The sequence below is a fragment of the Hoplias malabaricus genome, chromosome Y (assembly GCF_029633855.1).
Source record: "Hoplias malabaricus isolate fHopMal1 chromosome Y, fHopMal1.hap1, whole genome shotgun sequence".
Taxonomy (NCBI): domain Eukaryota; kingdom Metazoa; phylum Chordata; class Actinopteri; order Characiformes; family Erythrinidae; genus Hoplias; species Hoplias malabaricus.
In genome coordinates, this window is record NC_089820.1 from 11,209,559 (window position 1) to 11,230,018 (window position 20,460).

Below are 20,460 nucleotides of genomic sequence, written 5' to 3' on the forward strand. Positions count from 1 at the left end.
TTGTAATCTACTGATAAATGGGTCTTTATTTATTTAACCAATATTTGTCTTAATCATTAATATGGTTTAATATGGTGCATTATACGTATTATATCAATTCCCAAATGGATTTTAGAGCCTACATTTATACAGTTCACTAATATAAGCCTTCATGTTATACATGGTCTAGCATATAAGGTGTTTATGTGGCTGCTGATCCAGAATCAATACGTTCCTGCGCGGATGACGTCACCGACGTCGTAAACCTGACCTCCAACATGAATGCTGCCCATTCAACCCATGAATATAATTTTTTAAAAAATCTCAAATATTATTCAAACTGACAGACACTGGAGTCTCGCGTTCCTCTAAAACATGAGGAATGTGGGAATTTTTTCTTTTTTTCGTTATGGGAGGCGTGGATCTCTCGCTCGCTCGCGCGCTCTCTCTCTCTCTCGTGCTGTGGTTTCTCCTCGAGGCACGCTGACATCACCCGCACTGAATGGAGGGGGGTTCGCGTTTTAAAAAAGAAATAGAAAATCCCACTTTTTTCACCTCTCTCTCTCTCTCTCTCTCTCTCTCTCTCAGGATGAGCGATGTTTTAATACAGCGGCGGGACACGTCGAGACACATCTTTTAATTGGAGCATAAAAAAGGAGCAGAGCGCACAATGGCTCGCTGAACTTCTTGGGAATTAAAGCACACTTTTTTTTGTTGTTGTTTTAAAGGGGGCTTCTTTTGTGGAAGGCTGGAAATAGACCACAGTGGAGTTTCAGTAGTGAGCAGGACTGCTGCAGACGAGGAGAAGGAAGCAGAAGAAAAAGTGAAGGAAAGTTGCTCTGGTGTTTTGAACTCTTTCGATCTAGGGAATTTTCGTTGTTGTGATTTCTGCTGCTGAGTTTTCTCACCACTGGAGAAGGAAAGGAGTGGGGGACTGAAAAGAGGATTATTTGTTACTATTAGAGTCATATGGACGACAGCAGTCCCTTTTCTCCAAGAGCAAACGCGTTCAGTATCGCCTCTCTGATTGAGGCAACAGGAGCTCGAGCGCTGGACAAAAATCTGCAGCAATCTGCGGGGGCCATGCACTACAGCACAGTGACCAGGGAAATGGAAGGTGGGTTAAACCCGACTTAAAGGCTTAGTTTAATTCGTAGTTCTGTCTCTCTTGTTTATTCTTGCTTGCTAATTGTTAGAAGCCTACACGAGCGGCGAGGGCTGTCTCCAAGTTGGATTGCTCCAGAGCATAAACTATGACATTTCCTGATCTAATAAATATAGACCATGTGCAGAAAGACGATAGTCCGAGTGCAAAGTTTGAAATGTGCAGCACATCAAAGTAAGACTACAAACGTTGAGCTATTGCTGCGCAAAACTGCGCATCCCATCAGAATGTAGCTCAATGCAATGCTTAATGAACTGAAGAGAACAGATACTGTAAAATATACAGTGCGTGGGACAGTACCGGAAAATGTTGCGCTAGTCAATGCGCTAATCCTGCGAAATCCAACATCCACACAGTTGTTACACGAACATTAAAGGACCATTAATGCACGAAAGGGTTGGATCAGGTGTATTCCGACAGACAATGACGTGAAATATGCAGAATACTTGGAGAACACAGGCGCTACAATGGGACACTTTGCGCTGGTCGTGAACCAAAACTGCACATTTACGTATTGTTTACGTTACTTTTATTTACACGAATAAAATGAGGATTAATAAGCTGGAGCATTGAACTAGCTATGTTTGAGTGCACTAAATAATACATTGAGAAATACGTAGTAGCGCGACTTAAATGAAAACAGCAACTTGGACGGTTTTACCTACCCACTTTCATCTGTAAATAACAAATAATCGTCTGACAACTTGGCTCCAACTTAATTCCGAGTTAGATAAAGTGCCCGAATATGTAGTGAACGGCGGAAATACCAGCGAAATGCGGGAACGTGCACAGCCACGTGAATGAAAAGCTACCACGCGTCGTTATGATTCTGCGTTTGTAGATCAATACAAAGGGTGTAAATGACACTGGTCTGAGTGAAATGTGGGAAAGCCTAATAAAGTTCAAAGGATTGTGAAAAACCTGAGCGTTGTTTACGTGTCGTACTGTTCGCACTAATACAGGTAAGTCTGACACGAAAATGCAAAAGTATCGCTTTCCTTTCGCTGAAAATATCAATTTTAACGTTATAAATATCTCCATATGAGTCTAATGAAGGTGTAACACTGTCAATAAACACTAAAACAGGCCCCGCGCTTGGTAGTACTGAGGACCAGCACTGGCCAGACGCCTCCTCACTGTCACATGGACGACAACGGAATATATACATTTTTTAAAGGATTTTTAAATAAACAAATAAATAAACCAGGAATAGCAGATCAACACGACGTCAAACGTGCTCCGTGTTTGTGTGTATTGAACGGTAACCTTCCCATAGAGAGAGCGAAAATGAAATAAGAACCGCAAAAGCATGTAAAGCATGTAGAGAGTGAGATAGTAACCTGTTGGGGAACTGGTTGATAGAAATGACGTTGCACAAATCCAAAATTCAAAAGGGCAAAGAGAAGAAAAAATAAGTATTTACTTTAATGTCTGTTAGACCCTGGGCACACTCTCTGGTGATAAGTAGAACAGTTCCTTAAATTAGATTTATATATATATAGCTCCATAACAATTGATTTTAAGAAAGGAACGTTAAAGATTGTTTGATTTAGGGCACTTTAGTCTAAAAATCTGAAATTAATGAAGTTAAAAATAAAAATAGCTCAGAAACAGATTAGAACGAGACAAAAACTTACAATGTTTTACAAACAACTTGTGTCTTCAGCAGCGACAGGGGAAGGGAAAACAACAGAGTCAGAGTCTTGCTGTTTGTTTATTTGATACAAAAATGTTTACTCTGTAAAAGTTTTCTCTCATGTATTGTTTCTTCTGCATGGACGAAAGACTCCTACCACCACAACAAACACATACAGTCTTGGCCACTCTTGGTCACACTACAAGTTCTCTAAATGTCCAAATGGAAATAAAGTGAGCACAGAATGGTTTATTGGCTGAATGGAACATACTAGGAACAAATAAAACGGCATATAATATGAAGGTCATGTTCAAAACAATGGCAAAACTATTTTTTAGCTGTTTGCTATTTTATTTTGCTTTGTTTATTGAGAATTAAGTGAATTTAAAAAGTCTTATTTTTCCCTCATAAAATAAATAAATGAATAAAAAATCAACAAAATGTTCCATTTAAAAAGACATTGTATTCACGGGCTTTGAATTCATGTTAAAAAGCACATCTTAAAAACGTTTCAAAACAGGGTTGAAGGAAAAGAAAGACAACTTTTGTCGGATGCTATATTTACCATGTTTATGAAAAAAAAGACAAATGTTCACTGTGTTAAAGTTTCTTTTGCCGTGTTTTGTTTATTGACCACCGCCCCCACCTCCCACAAACACACGCACACTGAAGTGCTCATTACCTGCAGCTACTTATCTAAATAGAAATAAGAACTGCAGATTCTGAAGGGGGTGGGGGGTAGAGGAGGAGAGGGGGTGTGGTAGAGATAAGAGAGAGAGAGCGAGAGAGAAGAGCATTTGCCATTAACACACACAGCAGCAGCAGCAGCGCGGAGAGCAGCAGAGCGAGCGCGATCAGCTCTCAGCACCCACAGCAGAACTGCAGGACGACTTCGATTATCTATGTTTTTAATCTTCTGGGGGGGGTTTAAGCTGTAGGAGGAACTGCAACACCATAAAAAATCAACACTATTACTACTACTACTCCGCGAGAGAGGCGAAGAGAGAGCAGTCCTCTCTTTCGCGCGGACACCGTGGCTCTATTTTTTCTTCCGCGGGACCGTGGCGCTGTTGCCTGTGCTTGTGTTTACGTTTAGCGCTCGAGAAACAAAACAGAAACAACAGTCTAAAGCAGAGGGCTGAGTGAGACGCGGCGAGAAACGGCGTTAAACTTCGAAGCTCGCGCACCGTTTTGCAGACTCAATAAACGATGCAGTGACAAATGACAGCGGTGCAAAACTAAATTCGAACTCAAACAAGTCGCAAGACCAGGGCGAAATTTTGAACTTTATCTGCGTTGAAAAGGCCCTAAAGAGACACAGACCAAGCGCAAATATCGCAAATCCAGTAAAATCCTATCTTTTGTTGTTTTGGAATGATTTCAGCAATCTCCAGTCCGTGGCTGACGCAGCTCTCCCATTTTTGCGATGTTGCAGCGTTCACCACCAGCAGCCTGAACAGCCTCAGTGCGCCGGGGGGAGGCTTCCACCTCTCCCCGTCACCCGGAGACCCCTACAGCCAGCATGACCCTCACTACGAGCCCTGTCCCTCGGCCCAGCACACCTATCCCTACAACCCTGGACCGACGGGCCCGCAGGGGGACAGCGTGACCCCCACCTGCCCCTCGTCTGCATCTTCGTCCTCGTCTTCATCCTCCTCCAGCTCCACGCCCAACAAGTCCCTTGTCAAGAAGAACCCCAAGGTCTCCAACATCAGCGTCCAGCTGGAAATGAAGGCGCTCTGGGATGAGTTCAATCAACTCGGCACCGAAATGATCGTCACCAAGGCAGGAAGGTGAGTTTTCATGGCATTATGTAGAGTTTTTTGTTTTGTTTTATTTAGTTTTTTTGCGCTTTAGATCTGGGCACCTCTAATTAAACAGGGCAGTGGAAACACCATAAGGAGCATAAACAAATACTATAGTTGTGTAATATGAAGTAACAAACATTTGCAACACGTCTTTATTTTTCTTCTTCTACTTCTTAACGTTGTGCACTGGAAAAATAATAACACTCAGCCTTTTTGCTTTTTACGTCTGGTGGTGGTCTCAAAATATATGGGGTTTGAAAGCTCCATTGGGAGTGAACATAAACATGAAGAGAAATGTGGATCTCATTTAAAAAATAACTTTTTTTGGTTCTCATTTTAATCTTCTTCACTGGGCCCTTATGGCGATCTGCAGTGGGGAGAAATAACAGTCATTGGGGGTTTTCTCTTTAGATCTGGGGGTCTCAAACTACAAAGTGTATTGAAAGCTCCATAGGGACGGTGCACAAACAAAGATCACGAGGGGTTGGACTTAAACAATCACGCTTTATTTGGATTTTTCGTCTCTTTCCCTGGACCTCCGTGATATTTTACGTGTTTTTTACACTGTGGAAATATCTTGTGGTCTCACAATACCAAGGGCATTAACAACTCAGTAAGAAGTGGAGATGAACAATCGATAAAACGTTATATGAAACAATCAAACAACCTTTCACTATTCCCTTTTCTCCATTTCTTCAAGTGGACTTCACTCTTTTTTATATAGTTTTGAACAGGGACAATAACCAGAGTTTGGCTTTGTATGTTTTCAGAACTGATCCCAAATTTAAATAGGCAGTAAACACTAAAAGAAATTTAAATCATCTGAATGAAAGATTGTTTAAATATTTAATTTTATTACGGAAATTATGTTTATTCTACAATTCACGTATGCTTTTTCTTCTTCTTCTTCTTCTTCTTCTTCTTCTTCTTCCTCTTCTTCTATTGTGAGAGCTCCTCTTTAGTTTTCTTACATTTGCTGGTCTTAAAAATTATGATTGTGTCTCAACCAAAGTACCGAACTACGTTGTTTTAGGTTGTGTTTTAATTCCTCTTCTTCTTCTTCTTCTTCTTCTTCTTCTTCTTCTTCTTCTTCTACTGCTACTACTAGTCCTACTATTACTACTACTGCTAGTTCCCTGTACACATTAATCTATTTTTTTTCTCTTCACTGGGCCTCTGTGCAGTTGTTACATTTTAGTGTTTGAGGTTTAAAAAGAGCAACAGTTATGATCCTAAAATACAGACTGGAAATACAAAATAATAAACCCTCTTTTGAAAGCAAAACAGTGAGTAAACATAAACAAGATATCTATTTGTTCTTTTATTATAATACTAACAATGATAACAATATTATTTTTATTATTATTATTATTATTATTATTATTATTATTATTATTATTATTATTATTATTATTATTATTATTATTATTATAATTATTATTAAGCAACCTGGTTGCCATAAATATATAAAAAATACATGTAAAAATAAAACATTTATTAGAAAGTAACTTTCTTTTTTTATTAATATTATTATGACGAATCTGAATAAAACAACTCTTACATTCTTAATGTTCTTTAGATACTGCTAACCCATACATTTGAGCTACGTAATAAATTGGATGTATTTATGTGTTGGATTCACGTATCAGGTTGGCATTTATTTTATTTACGTGTTAAATGTAAATGTTTTCAGTATCGATCTATAAGATGTATGTAATTGATGTATTTAAAACGGATTGATGAATCTATGTGTTGATACATTAGGCTTATATTAAAATGCTGGATTTGCATTTGTGTGCAGCAACAAAACTCATGAATCTGTTGTATTTCCACGTGTAGACAGTAAGTTGGATTAGGTTAGTTCATCTTTGGATCAGCTAGGTTGATTGTGTTAATGTTTTCACGTTTACGAATCTAAATTCATGCAGAAGTTAAGACTATGATCATTTAAATATTATGACTGATATAGCTACTGGAATTTGGATTTACATGGTAAATAAATGTTAACAAATGTGTGTTTTGTATTTGTGTTTAACGCAGAGAAAGATATCTGTAGCGATAAATAGAAACATAACGGAAATATTATTTAGTTAATATGGTGCAATCAAGACTACACAGTAAAAAGCTAGAAAATGACTCCATGAAACACGCAATTTTTTTAACTACATTCAAAACTGTAATTCAGCCGTTTATTCGTGAGCCATGCACCAGCTGTGAAAATGCACGAGCTCCTGAAACGGAGTGCCAACAGTGTGTATTTACCCTGAGATAAGAAGGGATAAGCTGATTTAGATACTGTTAACCCATTGTATTATTGTTTGGCGAGAGCTAGAGAAGATTGAACCTATCACAAACAATTCAAACAGGACTTAAAACAAAACCACAAGCCCAATGCTTTTTTTATGCTGCTATTTAAATCCGTAAAGACTAGAGACAGATTTTTAACAGCAATACGTTTAAAACAACGACTGATTATTACACAATAGCAGTGATTTATTTTTCTAGATTCAGATGTAAAAACACTGCCATTTCTGTTCAATTTTTTACCTGAGGGCCCACTTGCTGTAGCAGTGTTTCCTAAAACCACACGCAGTCTTTGTGGAAAAATCTCACATTTTCAAATTATTAAGTGCATTTAATATTGATTATTTTTTTCTGTTTCTCTACATTTTGGAAACAGAAGCTGCTCTCTATAATCTGCCAGATTCCGTTGAATAATGAACGGCTGTATTAATTTTTCCTTTTTTTTTTTTTTGTTATTCTGGACGTACGGTTACCTGTTGTTGCCATAGATACTAACGATTAAACATTATTTATATTCCGGCATTATTAACAAGCACTGTTCATTAAACTCCTCACCTAAAATTAAGTCGGAATAAAAATAAATAAATAAACAAACAAACACGTGATATCATTTTTATATTGGTAATATAATAGCGCATTCAGTAAACCTGTAGAACACCTCACATCAACATCAGTCTAAATACATTTCTGGGCATTTTATTTTCACTTTGTTTTATATTTTAAGGAAATGAGCTTGATGTTTATTACATAGTGGTCACACAACTGGACCCAAGAGTGTGTTTTGCTATTAGGAAATATGGATTCTTTTTTTTCACTTGCATACTATTAATTATTGATTTTCTTTTGAAACAATTTTTCCGCAAATCATATTTTAATATTTATTACCCGTTTACATTACAGTTCAACAAAAGATGATCAGGTTGTTATGGAATAATAAGTGAAGTACGGCGTGATTGGTTGATAATAAAGCTTTAGTGCAGTCATAAGGACTGAAAATGGCTTCACGAGCTCATTTGTTATGATAAGCACTAGAAATAAGTAACCGTTGTGATTTAAGAAATATACAGAAGGACGTTATGAAGTAATCATAATCTAAGATTAATATAATTTGTTTATCTGTATGAAATTGGATTCTAAATTCATAATGAACATGTAAACCACACCTGACTGTAATTATAAACCATGTGTTACTTAATAATACACAACTTATTTAGCATACAGCCATGCTCAGAGCTGTAGTGGAATATTCATAACACAAGTGGGAATGGTCATGGAACTGAATACACCGAGGAGAAAGAAAAATTAAAAAGCACTAAATGGAAACATCTTTGGTCCTTCTCAAGAACCTTTTCATCAATGGTTCTATGTAAATGAGACGTTTAAGTGTAAAAAGTAACCTTTGATACAGAGGTTCTTAACGTGTTCAAATGTTCAAGGGTTCTGCGTGTTGCACGGTTCTCTTTTACCTCGTACAAACACATTCCTTTAAACAACAATCCCAGAATCAAATTGGAATATTTATAAGAATCCAACACCAAGAGAACCTCACTGGATCATGAATTTATTCCAAAAAAGTAGACTTTTCCTTTTGATTTGATAAACATCCTTATTTATACGAGACCAAGTGGTGGTGATATGATAAATTAAAAAAAATGGACTTGATTTATCATACTTTAAAGTATAAGTCTATGTTTTTTTTCAAACATTCTTCCCGCGTGCTCAGAGAACATATGGACCAAATATGGCCCTAAGGTCTTAGGCAAAGCCTTAGAAACACTGGTTAAATCAAAACCCTTGTCAAATGAATGTAATTTTTTTATTATTTAATCCACTGGTAAAAATACGGCATTTGCAAATTTTTGGGTGTAATTTTGTTTTTTGTTTCCAAACCCCCACATCTAAACGAAATAAAAGCGAGGTTGTGCACTGAACATCTGCTGAAGATGTGTTCTTCTCGTAGAGGGTGCGCTGTCTTATTTGCGTTTAGAAAGTGGTCGCTAGGGTTTTGAAATGTTTTTTGAGAATATCTTATGTCCTTTCTTTCTTTTTGGCTTTGTGTTGGGTGAGGGATGTTCTAACCGATCAGATTTGGGGGTTTTTTCATGTTTTTTCTGGTATTTTCCTTACAAACAGCACATGCAAAAAAAGCATTTTTGCCCTCTCAGAGTAAAAGCGCTTGCCGAGATAAAGCAGAAAGCACTTTCGGAAGTAAGACAATTTAAGAACAGTTTAAGAGCAATTTCCTTTACAGAACAGAAAAAAACCCTAGTGAGAAATTGGACAGCAGGAAGCGCGCTCTAAGAGTAAAGATAATTTAGGGAGAATGCAGAAAACACATTAAGTAAAGCACTCTTGGACAGAGTAAAGCACTTAGGGGAAAGCAAAAAGAACCGAGTAAAACTCTCAAAGAAAAATAAAACAGAAAGAAATTTAGAGACGAAACAGAAAACTCGGAATAAAGCGGTCTTGGAGAGAAGGCAGAAAGCAATTTAAGTATAAAGTATTGTTTAGTATATAACAGAAAGCTCTTTATAAAAAACGAGTAAACCACTGTCAAGAAATGAAAGGAGAACGCACGTTTGGTGTACCGCTATATGAAGTAGAAAGCAGGGTGAAAGCACTGGACAGACAGCAGATAGCACTCCGAGTAAAGCACTCTCAGAGGTAACGCAGACAGCACACTCCGAGTACAAAACGATCACTCTTATAATAACGCACTCAGAGAGAAAGCAGGAGGCACTCTGGAGAAGGGCATTCTCAAAGGTGCTTTAGCTTCAGCGGTCCATAGACTGCTCTGAGGATCACTTTCACTGCAGCAGCTCAAACACACACTGCTCCACTGCAGCTTCTCCACTCAATTATTTACACACTGAGTGCGAGGCTCCTGCTCTTGCTGCACTGTACGTACTGAGGGCGCGTCGGATTTAAACAGAGTTTGAACATTTTCTAAAAATAGAAAAACGTGAATACGGTCGGTGATTCCAATAATTAAGCTTCTTTCGATGTGGAAAAATGCCCGGATATGAGTGGTCGAAAACAGTTCTGTTTGTGTTATTATAGTTCGGATGAACAGCTAAAATGATTGATTTTTGATGGCACATAATACTCTACTTTTATTGACAATCAGATTCTGATGATACGGGGTTTGTTTTGTATGTTATTCTAAAATATTCCTTATTGTGAAAAATAAATATTAAATTGAGCTTTTTAGCCAAAACAGTTATTAATAAATAATTATAAAGAAATATAATTATTGCGTTACAATCCATACGTTTGTATTCCATACTGGGCGTAGGTTTCAGCTCAAGGCTCCAGACGTATTTCGCTTTTTTCCCTTAACAAAACGTCATTTTTCAATGTAGATTCTGCAAACGGAAATACGTGTAGCATATATTTTAGTGCCCGGTTTTAATGAGTTTGGCCATTGGAAATATTTTAGCAAATGAAGTATGTGGGATTTCATTGACTGTTTTAAGCATATTCTCCCTCCATTTCAGATACGCCGTCATACAAACCTCTAAATAACAGTGCTGGGGCTCAGTTTGATTGTCTATAGGAACGTTATATTTGCCAGCAACAACACAGTGCAACTGTTCCTGACTGTATGAGACTAACGGCCTTTCTGTATACTTCCAGACGGATGTTTCCTACTTTCCAAGTGAAAATATTTGGAATGGACCCAATGGCGGACTACATGCTTTTAATGGATTTCCTACCCGTAGACGATAAGCGCTACAGGTAAGTTAGCGCAGTCCACAGTCTGCGTTTAGTGGTTACCACTTTTTGTCTTTAACTTTGTCTTTGCAAATAAACAGAGTTATATATGTAAATCGGCCCTAGAAAAATTCGCTGCTTTTAACTGTGTGCAGATGGCCCAGCCTCAAGCAAGTGTTTGACATTCGTATGTTTGATGAATCCAGACATTAGTAATCACACCCCGGTTGAATTATAGGTTTTTCTGAATGTCTGTACTCAACGCTTCCCCAGATGCAGTAGTTCTCAAATACGGGTCGCGGACTGGCTTTGAATGCGTTGCAAGTTGTAAGCATTGAAATCAGTTAGACGTAAAACATGCGTAAATGACACGTAGCGGCTAGCCGTTGCCATGGTCACTTAAATTTTTGCAGGAAACACGACAGGTAGATTTTTCATAAAATTCGTGAGACCATAGGAAACTTTGGTTCCTCAGGGTCGACCAGTTGAAAAGCACTGCTGAAAATATCTTATACATGACGTTTTTGTGACATGTAGCACCTCATTTTACAATTATACGATGATGATTTTATATAAATATATTGAATGCCATGATATTTGCCCAAACACCACTTTGTTGTTAACATGTGCAAATTAAGCCCACAAAAAAAGAAAAAAGAAAAAAAAGCGTATCAAAGACTATTCTTTTTAGAAAATGACTACGTTGAATTATTAGAAATAAAAATCTACACACAGTCCCTCTAGGCCTGTGTAAATACATGTTATACTCATTTTTGATTTGCGCAAATATTTGATTCCAGTCGCAAACCTTATGAATCAGTGAGCTCAATTATTTGTTGCAATGTTTTTAATGTAATGTAATGACCCTACATCACACGGATAGTTTTTAGTAGCAGCGTGTGCCTTTCACGCTTTAGTGGCACAAAAGTGTGATACTGGCACGCTGCTCCAAGTTGGCAGATGTGTGTATTACACGCTTTAAGCGTGATACTGCTTTGTTAAATGAAATGTGTGCCAGATGGTTTTATTTCTGAATGTATACAAATGTAAATTGTAGTACATCAGAAATCCCACGAGCACGACTTTATCCTGCATTAATGCACAGATAAAATATACATAATAGAAAATGACATCATGAAATATTTGGTGAATCTGTAACACTGGAACTTGGCCAGTTTACATTCAAACGACATGTTGTAATCGTTTATTAGCTCAGGTGATCTATTACTGTACGCTATGTTTCAAGGAAATACAGTTTAATTTGTAATGTCTGATCAATACAATTAGAACAACATCATATTAAAACAAGGGTGTTGCTGAAAAGGTAAAATAAGTCATGCAAAGTATGGACCAGGTAGCCAGGGGTGAAACGTGTTTTTAAAAATTCTTGTTGCTATATTTATTCACATAATTCATATTTATATCGTTTACTGGCAAATCACTGTCGATATATATACAGTTTTAAACACATTCGATTGTAAATACGTATGCGGTATATTCGCAAAAGTGATATATTGTCCATCTCTCAGTCCTGAATAGAGCGGGACCAGGAGTGAATCTCGTGACAACAAACACGCTGTTTGCATATTTACCAGGCAGCTGCACTGACCTACAAGCCAAAGCGTTCAATGCTTTCAATCAAAACGTTTGTGGAACATGATACAATCGGATGCATGAAAGCAATGGTGCAGCTAACTCCATTTGACGTAGTCGCTCGTATTTAAGTTCCATTTTCCAGTGTGATTAAACGATATTTCCACTAAGTGTTTTATGAAAGAAAGGAACCTCTCCACTTCGTTTAAGTTCCTCACGTGTATTCTGTTTGTGTGATTATTGTTCGAGTCAACCTCTCACTTCGTGATTAGGCAGAGAAAAAGCGCACTTTGGTTTTTCAGCTGGCAGATGCTGCATGTTGTAAGAAGCTTCACTGAAATTCTGTTAGTTTCTGAGTAGTTATTAGACATAGCTTCCATTTGCTTCTGCTTTAGTTCACTGGATAAACAACACTTTTCCTGCTAACCCCGCCTCTCCACTGAGATTAGAAGCCTGTCTTAAAGGGATTTAATACAGTATCATTACAGGCTCCTGCTTGTTAAAAGATCCGTAAACACTGTGGAAACTAAGGATGCGGTATTTAACTTTTAATGAAGTCCATGAAACAGCGACAGTAAATAAAAGTAACACAAACCAGGATTATGATGGATTTGAACTATGCTCAGGAAACTGGGTGGTCTCGAGACAAGAGGAAATTCATATAGGAAAGTCTTATATAGGAAATAGGAATTGTCGGTGTACTGTAAATACTATTGCAACTTTAAGTTGATTAAAAATATGAACTGAATTTTTCTTCATTTTTTATTGCAGTAAATGTATAATGAGTAGCTTTGTTCCACGCTTTGGGACACGTCAGAAAATCAAGAACATTTATTTGAATATACATTAATATAGTTGCAAATACTAATTTTAGTGGTCTCTCTCTCTCTCTCTCTCTCTCGCTGTAGATATGCGTTCCACAGTTCCTCGTGGCTGGTGGCGGGTAAGGCGGACCCACTGACACCGGGCAGGGTGCACTATCACCCGGATTCTCCTGCTAAAGGAGCGCAGTGGATGAAGCAGATCGTTTCCTTCGACAAACTTAAACTCACCAACAACCTGCTGGACGACAACGGACACGTCAGTACACAGGCCATAGACACTCTGGGATAGATATATATTTGGTCACCGAACCGGTTTTCATAAATATAAATAAGAAACTTGTGATTAAAATTTCTTAATTTCTAAATTTGGAACAAGCCACTGGTAACGCATTTGATTATTTGATTGTATAAACGAGTCTTGTATAAAGCAGAGAAGGTTACGAACAGCGTGAGGTTAGTAAACGCTTAATGGCGGCTACATATGAAATAGCTTCACTTTCAGCGCGACGTCCCTAGCCGAGCTCGTGCGACATTTGAAGAAGCTAAAATGAAAATTGATTTAAAAAGGAGAACACCAGGAGCATGTTAATCAGACTTAGATTTTGTATCTCTGTATCTGGCAGGTAAACCCTGAAGGACGAGTTTATTGTAATTTTATTAATACTAGCAAAAGTAGAACGGGTTTCCAGTCAAGTGCGTTTTCCCCCATGTCCCACATATTGCACTAGTAATATGAGTAAATACAGAGGGCGCGTGCCGGTTTAGTGACATGTAAAGATATGTCCTGAGGGCACATTAAAATGATTTATTACATTAATCAAAAACATAAATCTACCTCTATATATATGCATGCACGTTGTATGAATATTTCCCATGATTAATATTAGGCTTTGTTTTTATGATTTGTGCAGATTATCCTGAACTCGATGCACAGGTATCAGCCGCGGTTTCACGTGGTGTATGTGGACCCTCGAAAAGACAGCGAGAAATACGCGGAGGAGAACTACAAAACGTTTGTGTTCGAGGAGACGAGGTTTACTGCAGTCACAGCCTACCAGAACCACAGAGTAAGAGCACGTATAACAGACCTATTACCATAACGCATGTATAATCTAAACTTAATTATGACGTATTCTTTGAGGCAATGCATGCATCAGTAATTATTTGTATATATTAATTGTTAGTTCTTCAGTCTAGACATGAATATACCTGTCCCCTAACAATATCACAATAAACAACCAATACAGTAACATTAATAAAAGTAAATCTATCAATCTTTGAATAATTCTCATTATGAAACACACAGATTTATGTTTTTTTCGGTTTCAATTAAAGCATTTTAGTTGAAAGCCGTCTTTTTCCCTTTTATCGGTTTAACGTCACGCAGTAGCTCTCGTCGCGCGGGGTTTCAGACAGTGAGGAGGCACGAGAGTCACTCAACAATTATGTACAAATAAATATCTCAGTCTTTCTGTAAAAAAAAATTGTAATTAATAAATTAGCGCTCTGGGATCAATACATTTCAAATTCTGCTGTAATCTGCCAATAAACACAGAGAAATAAACAGCAAATGTGTATTAATACAAATAAAAAATAAAAGTTTAAAGTTCTTATTACAGTTAGTCTGTACATTAAATGCAAACAAATAAATGGTTTAATTCAAATAATAATAATAAAATATTAGTAATATTTATCAATAGCATTTTTATTTCGATTTTTCAGATAACCCAATTAAAAATCGCCAGTAATCCGTTCGCGAAGGGCTTCAGAGACTGTGATCCCGAAGACTGGTAAGTATAGGTACACACACACACACACACACACAAACACGGGCATGTACACACGTATGCCATCGGGATCATTTCTAAGTTTTACTGTAAGGGTACTGGGCTATACTCTACTATATCTCCTAACTCCTCTTATGAATGTTGACATTATATGTGTGTAGCCTGTTAGTAATGACAGACATATGTTATTATTCCTGAGGCTCATTATTTAGTTGTCCATTTGTAATTACTCATTAATTAATACACGTGTCAGTATCTACCATTACTTTCCTTTTATACATATATATAAACACACACACACACACACACACACACACACACACACACACAAACACACACACACAAGGCGTTTCACCTAGAGCTACACCTCATGTGCTTTGTTGTTGATTTCAGGCCGAGGAATCACAGGCCCGGCTCTCTGCCCATCATCAGTGCTTTTGCTCGCACCAGAAACCCAATGTCTTCCCCCCCACAGCATAATGGCTCAGAGAAAGGTATGTGCCCTCATTCTCCAGCTCTGATAATCATCTGCACCACTCAACTTACAACCTAGGATCTCCAAAATCAGCCTTAAAATTGTCCTTAATAGCATTCTCCAAGAGCGGAGTAACATTTCCACCCTTCATTGCCCTCCCTCTGCACCATGAAAACATGAAAAACAAAATCTACACATTCTCAACCCAATTAGTGCTATGAACAGGTGTCTTAAAGCAGTCTGGAACTGTAAGCCCTTCCACCGCAAACACAGAGGTAATGATCATTCAGAAGTCGTTACTGTGATTTGGTGTCACTGTGGACCGTAGACAGTAGCACACTGAGGACGTTCAGTTTAAAGGTATAATTGAGTAAAATGTTACCTCAGTTAGAAGCGCCTAAAGTTATAATAAATAATTAAACACCAAGCAACTAATTCATATGGATTTTGTAGTCAAAGGATTTGTAAATAAAAGAATATATAAGGTACATCCTTGTGTAACTGCTAATAAGTAGCTGTAATTAAACGCACAATATTTTGTAATAAGAGTATGAACCTATAACATCAGGATTCATAAAGGCTTCAGTGTAATGAACTGTGCTAATGAACACATTGCTAACTTCATGAAATCGTATGCTCTTGTTTATTACGAGATGAGAAGTACATACAAACAGTGTGAAACACTAAATAGATGTTTCAAAAGACGTGTTAGTGATTTTGTGGTAATTTAAACATTTCAATTAAGTAAAAACGGTCTAGAAAATAGTTCAAAGCAGTTCAACTCAAACCAAAACAAGACCTGAAAGTAAACTGGGTAACTGAGATGGTCTGAATCCTTGGGAAGAATAAAATAAAATCAGGTTTGTCATTTTAAATGCAGAAGAGTACAAATCTATCCAGCTGTATTGAAGTGCACCAGATTGTGTGACTGTAACTGGCCACCTGTGCACGTCATTCCTGAAATATATGCTCCTAAGGGCCAAACACTTCCATTTCTATTTGAGGATGGCGGATTGCAATATGGAGGTTTAAACAGCTGCATGCCTGGAGGACATGCTCCACACAACACAACATCGCCTTGTTTTTCCTGCTGTACTCATAGCTCTGCGTATAACTATTTCCTGAAAGGGTCTGAGTGTTCAGCAGAAGAAAGATGGAAGCATCTCTGTCAATCACTCACAGGACTCTTCAGTTCAATCAGGAAATTACACTGAAACAGCTCCAGAACGGAACTGCTCAAACACTTGGGCCTCTTGAGTCTTAATATTCATCTCCATCGGCTGACCTTCAGGTTTTTAGATACTGAGGTCCAACCAGTGCACTTTTATCCTTTGATTAAGTGTTTGGTTCTGCACATTTTGCCACTTTTTGTTGTAAATTGCCACAAATCTGCAGAAAAGAACATATTTGGTGCAAAAATTATTATTTGTGCTTTATGTTATAAGAAGTTTTTTTAATGAAATATTTACTAAAATACACTCTTTTTCCTGTCTACAGACGATAGCCGGCGAGACTATGAGCGAGACCCCAGTGGGACACCTATCCACGCAGACCCCGCCCACCAGCTGATGTCACGGGTCCTCAGCCCCGCCCTTCCAGTCTCAGGGGGCCTTCACGCTGTCCCTCTCACAGCGGGACCCAGAAGCCCCCCACACGAACTGCACCCCCAACCCCCGGACACCCTCCACCACCACCCTTACAAATACCCTTCCACCTACGAACACTATCTGGGGGCCAAGACCCGGCCCTCTCCGTACCCTCTTCCCAGCATCAGTCGCCATGGTTACCACACACACATGAACACACCCACTGCAAACATGTACTCTACCACCAGTGCGCCGGCCAACTATGATTACGGCCCCAGATAATGACCCCAGCATACACAACATAAACGCTGGACACGTGTCTAAACTCTCAACGGACGTCTGCTGACCTCAGGGTCTACAACTGACATGAGTTGCACAAGTACAGTTTTTTCATTCTTTATCAGTTTTACGGGTCAAGTTTCAAAGTTTCAACACCTTTGGTCAAGTTACATTCACACATCCTTTACAAATTCAGTAGGAATTGAATGCATTATGTGTACTTAATATTTAATTAGAACTTTAAACCTAATTTTATTAAATACAAAATGCCTTCCAGATCCTAGCATAAGTGTTTCTGAACGGTTAGAAAGATGATTTAATGATCGGTTACATAATGCATTATAACATTGTTAATAAACGCTTGTGGACTATAATGCTCTTATGAACACCTTACAATCGGTTATAGAAGCTGACTTTATTACCTCATATACTCTTGTTTTATGAGTTATTATTCATGTACTTCAGAGCAGTTATGTCAGGCATCGCAAGGTATTATTTATGCAAACTAATGCCATATAAACATTTGTAATGGCTTAGGGCTGGGCATTCATTCAATATCAATATATATCACAATATAAAATGTTCCAATAACAAGGATATAATTTTTATACACACTTTCAATATTTCAATATACATTATTTTACAGCATCTGTCACCGACTGACGTTCATTACAGGGCGTTGCCGTCAGTTCAAGGCACTCATATTGTAAAGCTAGTTCAGAAATATTAATACGGACAAAGCCAAGACGTTTATGTTTGATGGTGATGTCATGGTTCCTGTTTGTTTCGGCAGTTTCTCAGTGGATTTGTTATTAGGCCATATCAATATCAGAAATATATTGTATCGACAGACATTAAGACATACATCATGATACAAATTATGGCCATATCGTCCAGCCCTAAAATGACTTATGAATACAGAATTCATAGGACGTTTAACTCATGCATTGCTCTTTGGATTGAAGCATAATAAGGCACAATATATAAAATAACCACAGTCCAATTAATAGATAATGACATACATAATTGTCTGTAATTATTTGCTCACATAAGGGTGTTCTACTGAGGCAGCTGTGTGTACTTCATAGATCATTTGACCAGAGGTGCCAAAACTTTTGCAAACGCCCGCATCTCTCATAGACTTCAACATTCTCATTCAAGTCTAAAGCTGAGCTGAGTTTTGGAACGGAGAGCGACACAGTGGAGGAAAGAAATCAAAAACAACCTGCCATATTTATTCAACAGAAAAGGGAAAAAAAGTACTTAAGGGAAATGTGGACAAACCCTCTGGACAGGACTGGACGTTTGGCTCCCTGAGGACTGTCACTGTATCTGACCACAGCAGAGGAGCTGGACAATGCGGTATAAAGGCCAGCAAAATAAGAAGGAATTTAACCCTTCACAACACAAGTAATGTGTTACTGCGGACTGGAGATATTTTTTTGTGTTTGATGCACTTTTTTCTTGCTTTTAAAAAGCCATAAGTTATATTATATTCCTTTGAGCCCATCAAGCTTCTAGGTAGAGACTGGGCATTTGCATGTTGCGTACATCCGAAGGTGCTGAAATGCCTTGAAAACGTTATTTTTTGGTGTTTTTTTTTCCTCCTACTGGTGATGAACTGTGCGTTGTTGGAAATGCTGGGCCATCTTAAACCATCTCAGAGAAGCTTGTACCATGGCACTGACTTTAACAGCGATTCAAAAATAATTATGGACGCAGTGACCCAGCCAAAAAACCTGTAAAATAAGCATTAAATATTTTACTTTCAACATCACTTTCCATTACCTTTTTCAGTTCTTGTCAACGGTTCCCCAAGAGCTTTATCTAATTACACCACAGAGCCTGAGTAGGGGGAGTTTTGGGGATTGATTTGGTGGTGGTGGTGGGGGGGGGGTCTTGTTATTTCTCTCTGTGTGAGAGTGTTTCAAAGTATGCGTGGGTGGGTGTGTGTGTGTCTGTGTGTGTGTGTGTGTGTGTGTGTGTGTGTGAATGTGATTAATACATGTTTGATTTGGAAAGGAAGCGCCTAAACTTGAACAAATCCATGATTACATTCTTGTTAGTCTGGGGCTGTCATGCACAGCCCAAACACATACAATTACACTCAGCTCTCTCAAATCTAAGAGATAGTTCACCTCAAGGTGGGGGCAAATATAGGTTTGGAGAATATAATAATCATGATACACGATGTCTTAAATTCCACATTCAATAATAAACGATATGAAGGTTTTCTGAAATTGTGCACATGGAGAAAAAAAAAAAAAAAAAGTAATTTTGGAGCATTTCTATTGGTCCATTCATCCTGACATTTTCAGGCAATATATATATATATATATATATATATATATATTTAATACCTTTATTATTTGGAATTACTCAAGTAAATCTTGTGGTTTGACTACTTCAAATGTTAACTATGGGTAAAAAATGTATTACACATTACATTTCCAGGTAGACCTTTAAAAAGTAATTTCTTTTGCCTGTTGATTTGCTGCACATTTTAATTTATTGCTTTTATTAATATCCACAAATTCAAATCAGTCAACAACCGGCCACATGTGTCAATAGCCCATGGATGTAACATACATTAGTGTGGCTGAAACATTTGCCCAGAAATGGTAGCTGTGCTACAGATAACTGCAAAAGTTGAGGCATCTGAGAAAATGAGATATTAATAGCTATTAATCAGTAAGTATACTTTTTTAATGCAAACAAACAAAAAAACCCACTAATATTTAAGTAAAAGCAACGTTATTAGAGTAAGTAGAGAGATTCTGTGTGAATGTGTCGGTTTAACACTTTCCACATCTCTGCTTGCATCAGTCCAGTATTATTTGAAGTTATCATCCAGTACCGTGTTTTACTGGTTAATAAATACATCATTATTCTAAATCAAGTGTGATGTTGATTTAAAAATGCATACGTGTTTTTTGTATTTATTGTAATTACGTATCATTTTATACAGGCTATATATATCATAATAACCTTAGGTGCCTATGATTTTGCACAGTACTGCATTTCCAAACATTTGCAGACATCTCTAAGTGTCAGTGATGTCAGTCAAGTCCTTGTGGCTGAATACAATCAAAAAGACAGTTTTCCAAATTGTAGTGTACAAGTGACCTGTCTCCCAGAAAAGCAGAAGCTAATTGTGCAGCAAAAGAAGGAACAAACTATTAAAATGAAGCGCGGGTGTCGTGTATGTTGTATATTTACGGGAAAGGACACGCTATCAGTACTTTGAAGCGAAAGGAATTTGGAGGTGGGATTTAGAAGGCACACCTTTGTTAGCTGTGGATTTTGCCAC

The 20,460-nt window shown here is 37.8% G+C and overlaps 1 protein-coding gene across 1 annotated transcript; it reads left to right on the forward strand.

The window, feature by feature from the left end:
- The first annotated feature begins 643 nt into the window (after positions 1-643).
- On the forward strand, positions 644-18,917 carry LOC136678317 (T-box transcription factor TBX1). Its single transcript, XM_066656330.1, has 8 exons — positions 644-1,096; positions 4,165-4,573; positions 10,529-10,630; positions 13,108-13,279; positions 13,935-14,090; positions 14,746-14,813; positions 15,204-15,304; positions 16,783-18,917. Exons 1-8 carry the CDS (start codon positions 949-951, stop codon positions 17,151-17,153), a joined length of 1,527 nt encoding a protein of 508 aa, XP_066512427.1. The 5' UTR covers positions 644-948; the 3' UTR covers positions 17,154-18,917.
- The last annotated feature ends 1,543 nt before the right edge of the window (positions 18,918-20,460 follow it).

Excerpts from the sequence above, each read along its gene's own strand:
- LOC136678317 (XM_066656330.1), top strand. The coding sequence starts at position 949 with ATGGACGACAGCAGTCCCTTTTCTCCAAGAGCAAACGCGTTCAGTATC. Across the intron at positions 1,097-4,164 it reads AGTGACCAGGGAAATGGAAG|CAATCTCCAGTCCGTGGCTG; the intron begins GTGGGTTAAACC and ends GAATGATTTCAG. Across the intron at positions 13,280-13,934 it reads TGCTGGACGACAACGGACAC|ATTATCCTGAACTCGATGCA; the intron begins GTCAGTACACAG and ends TGATTTGTGCAG.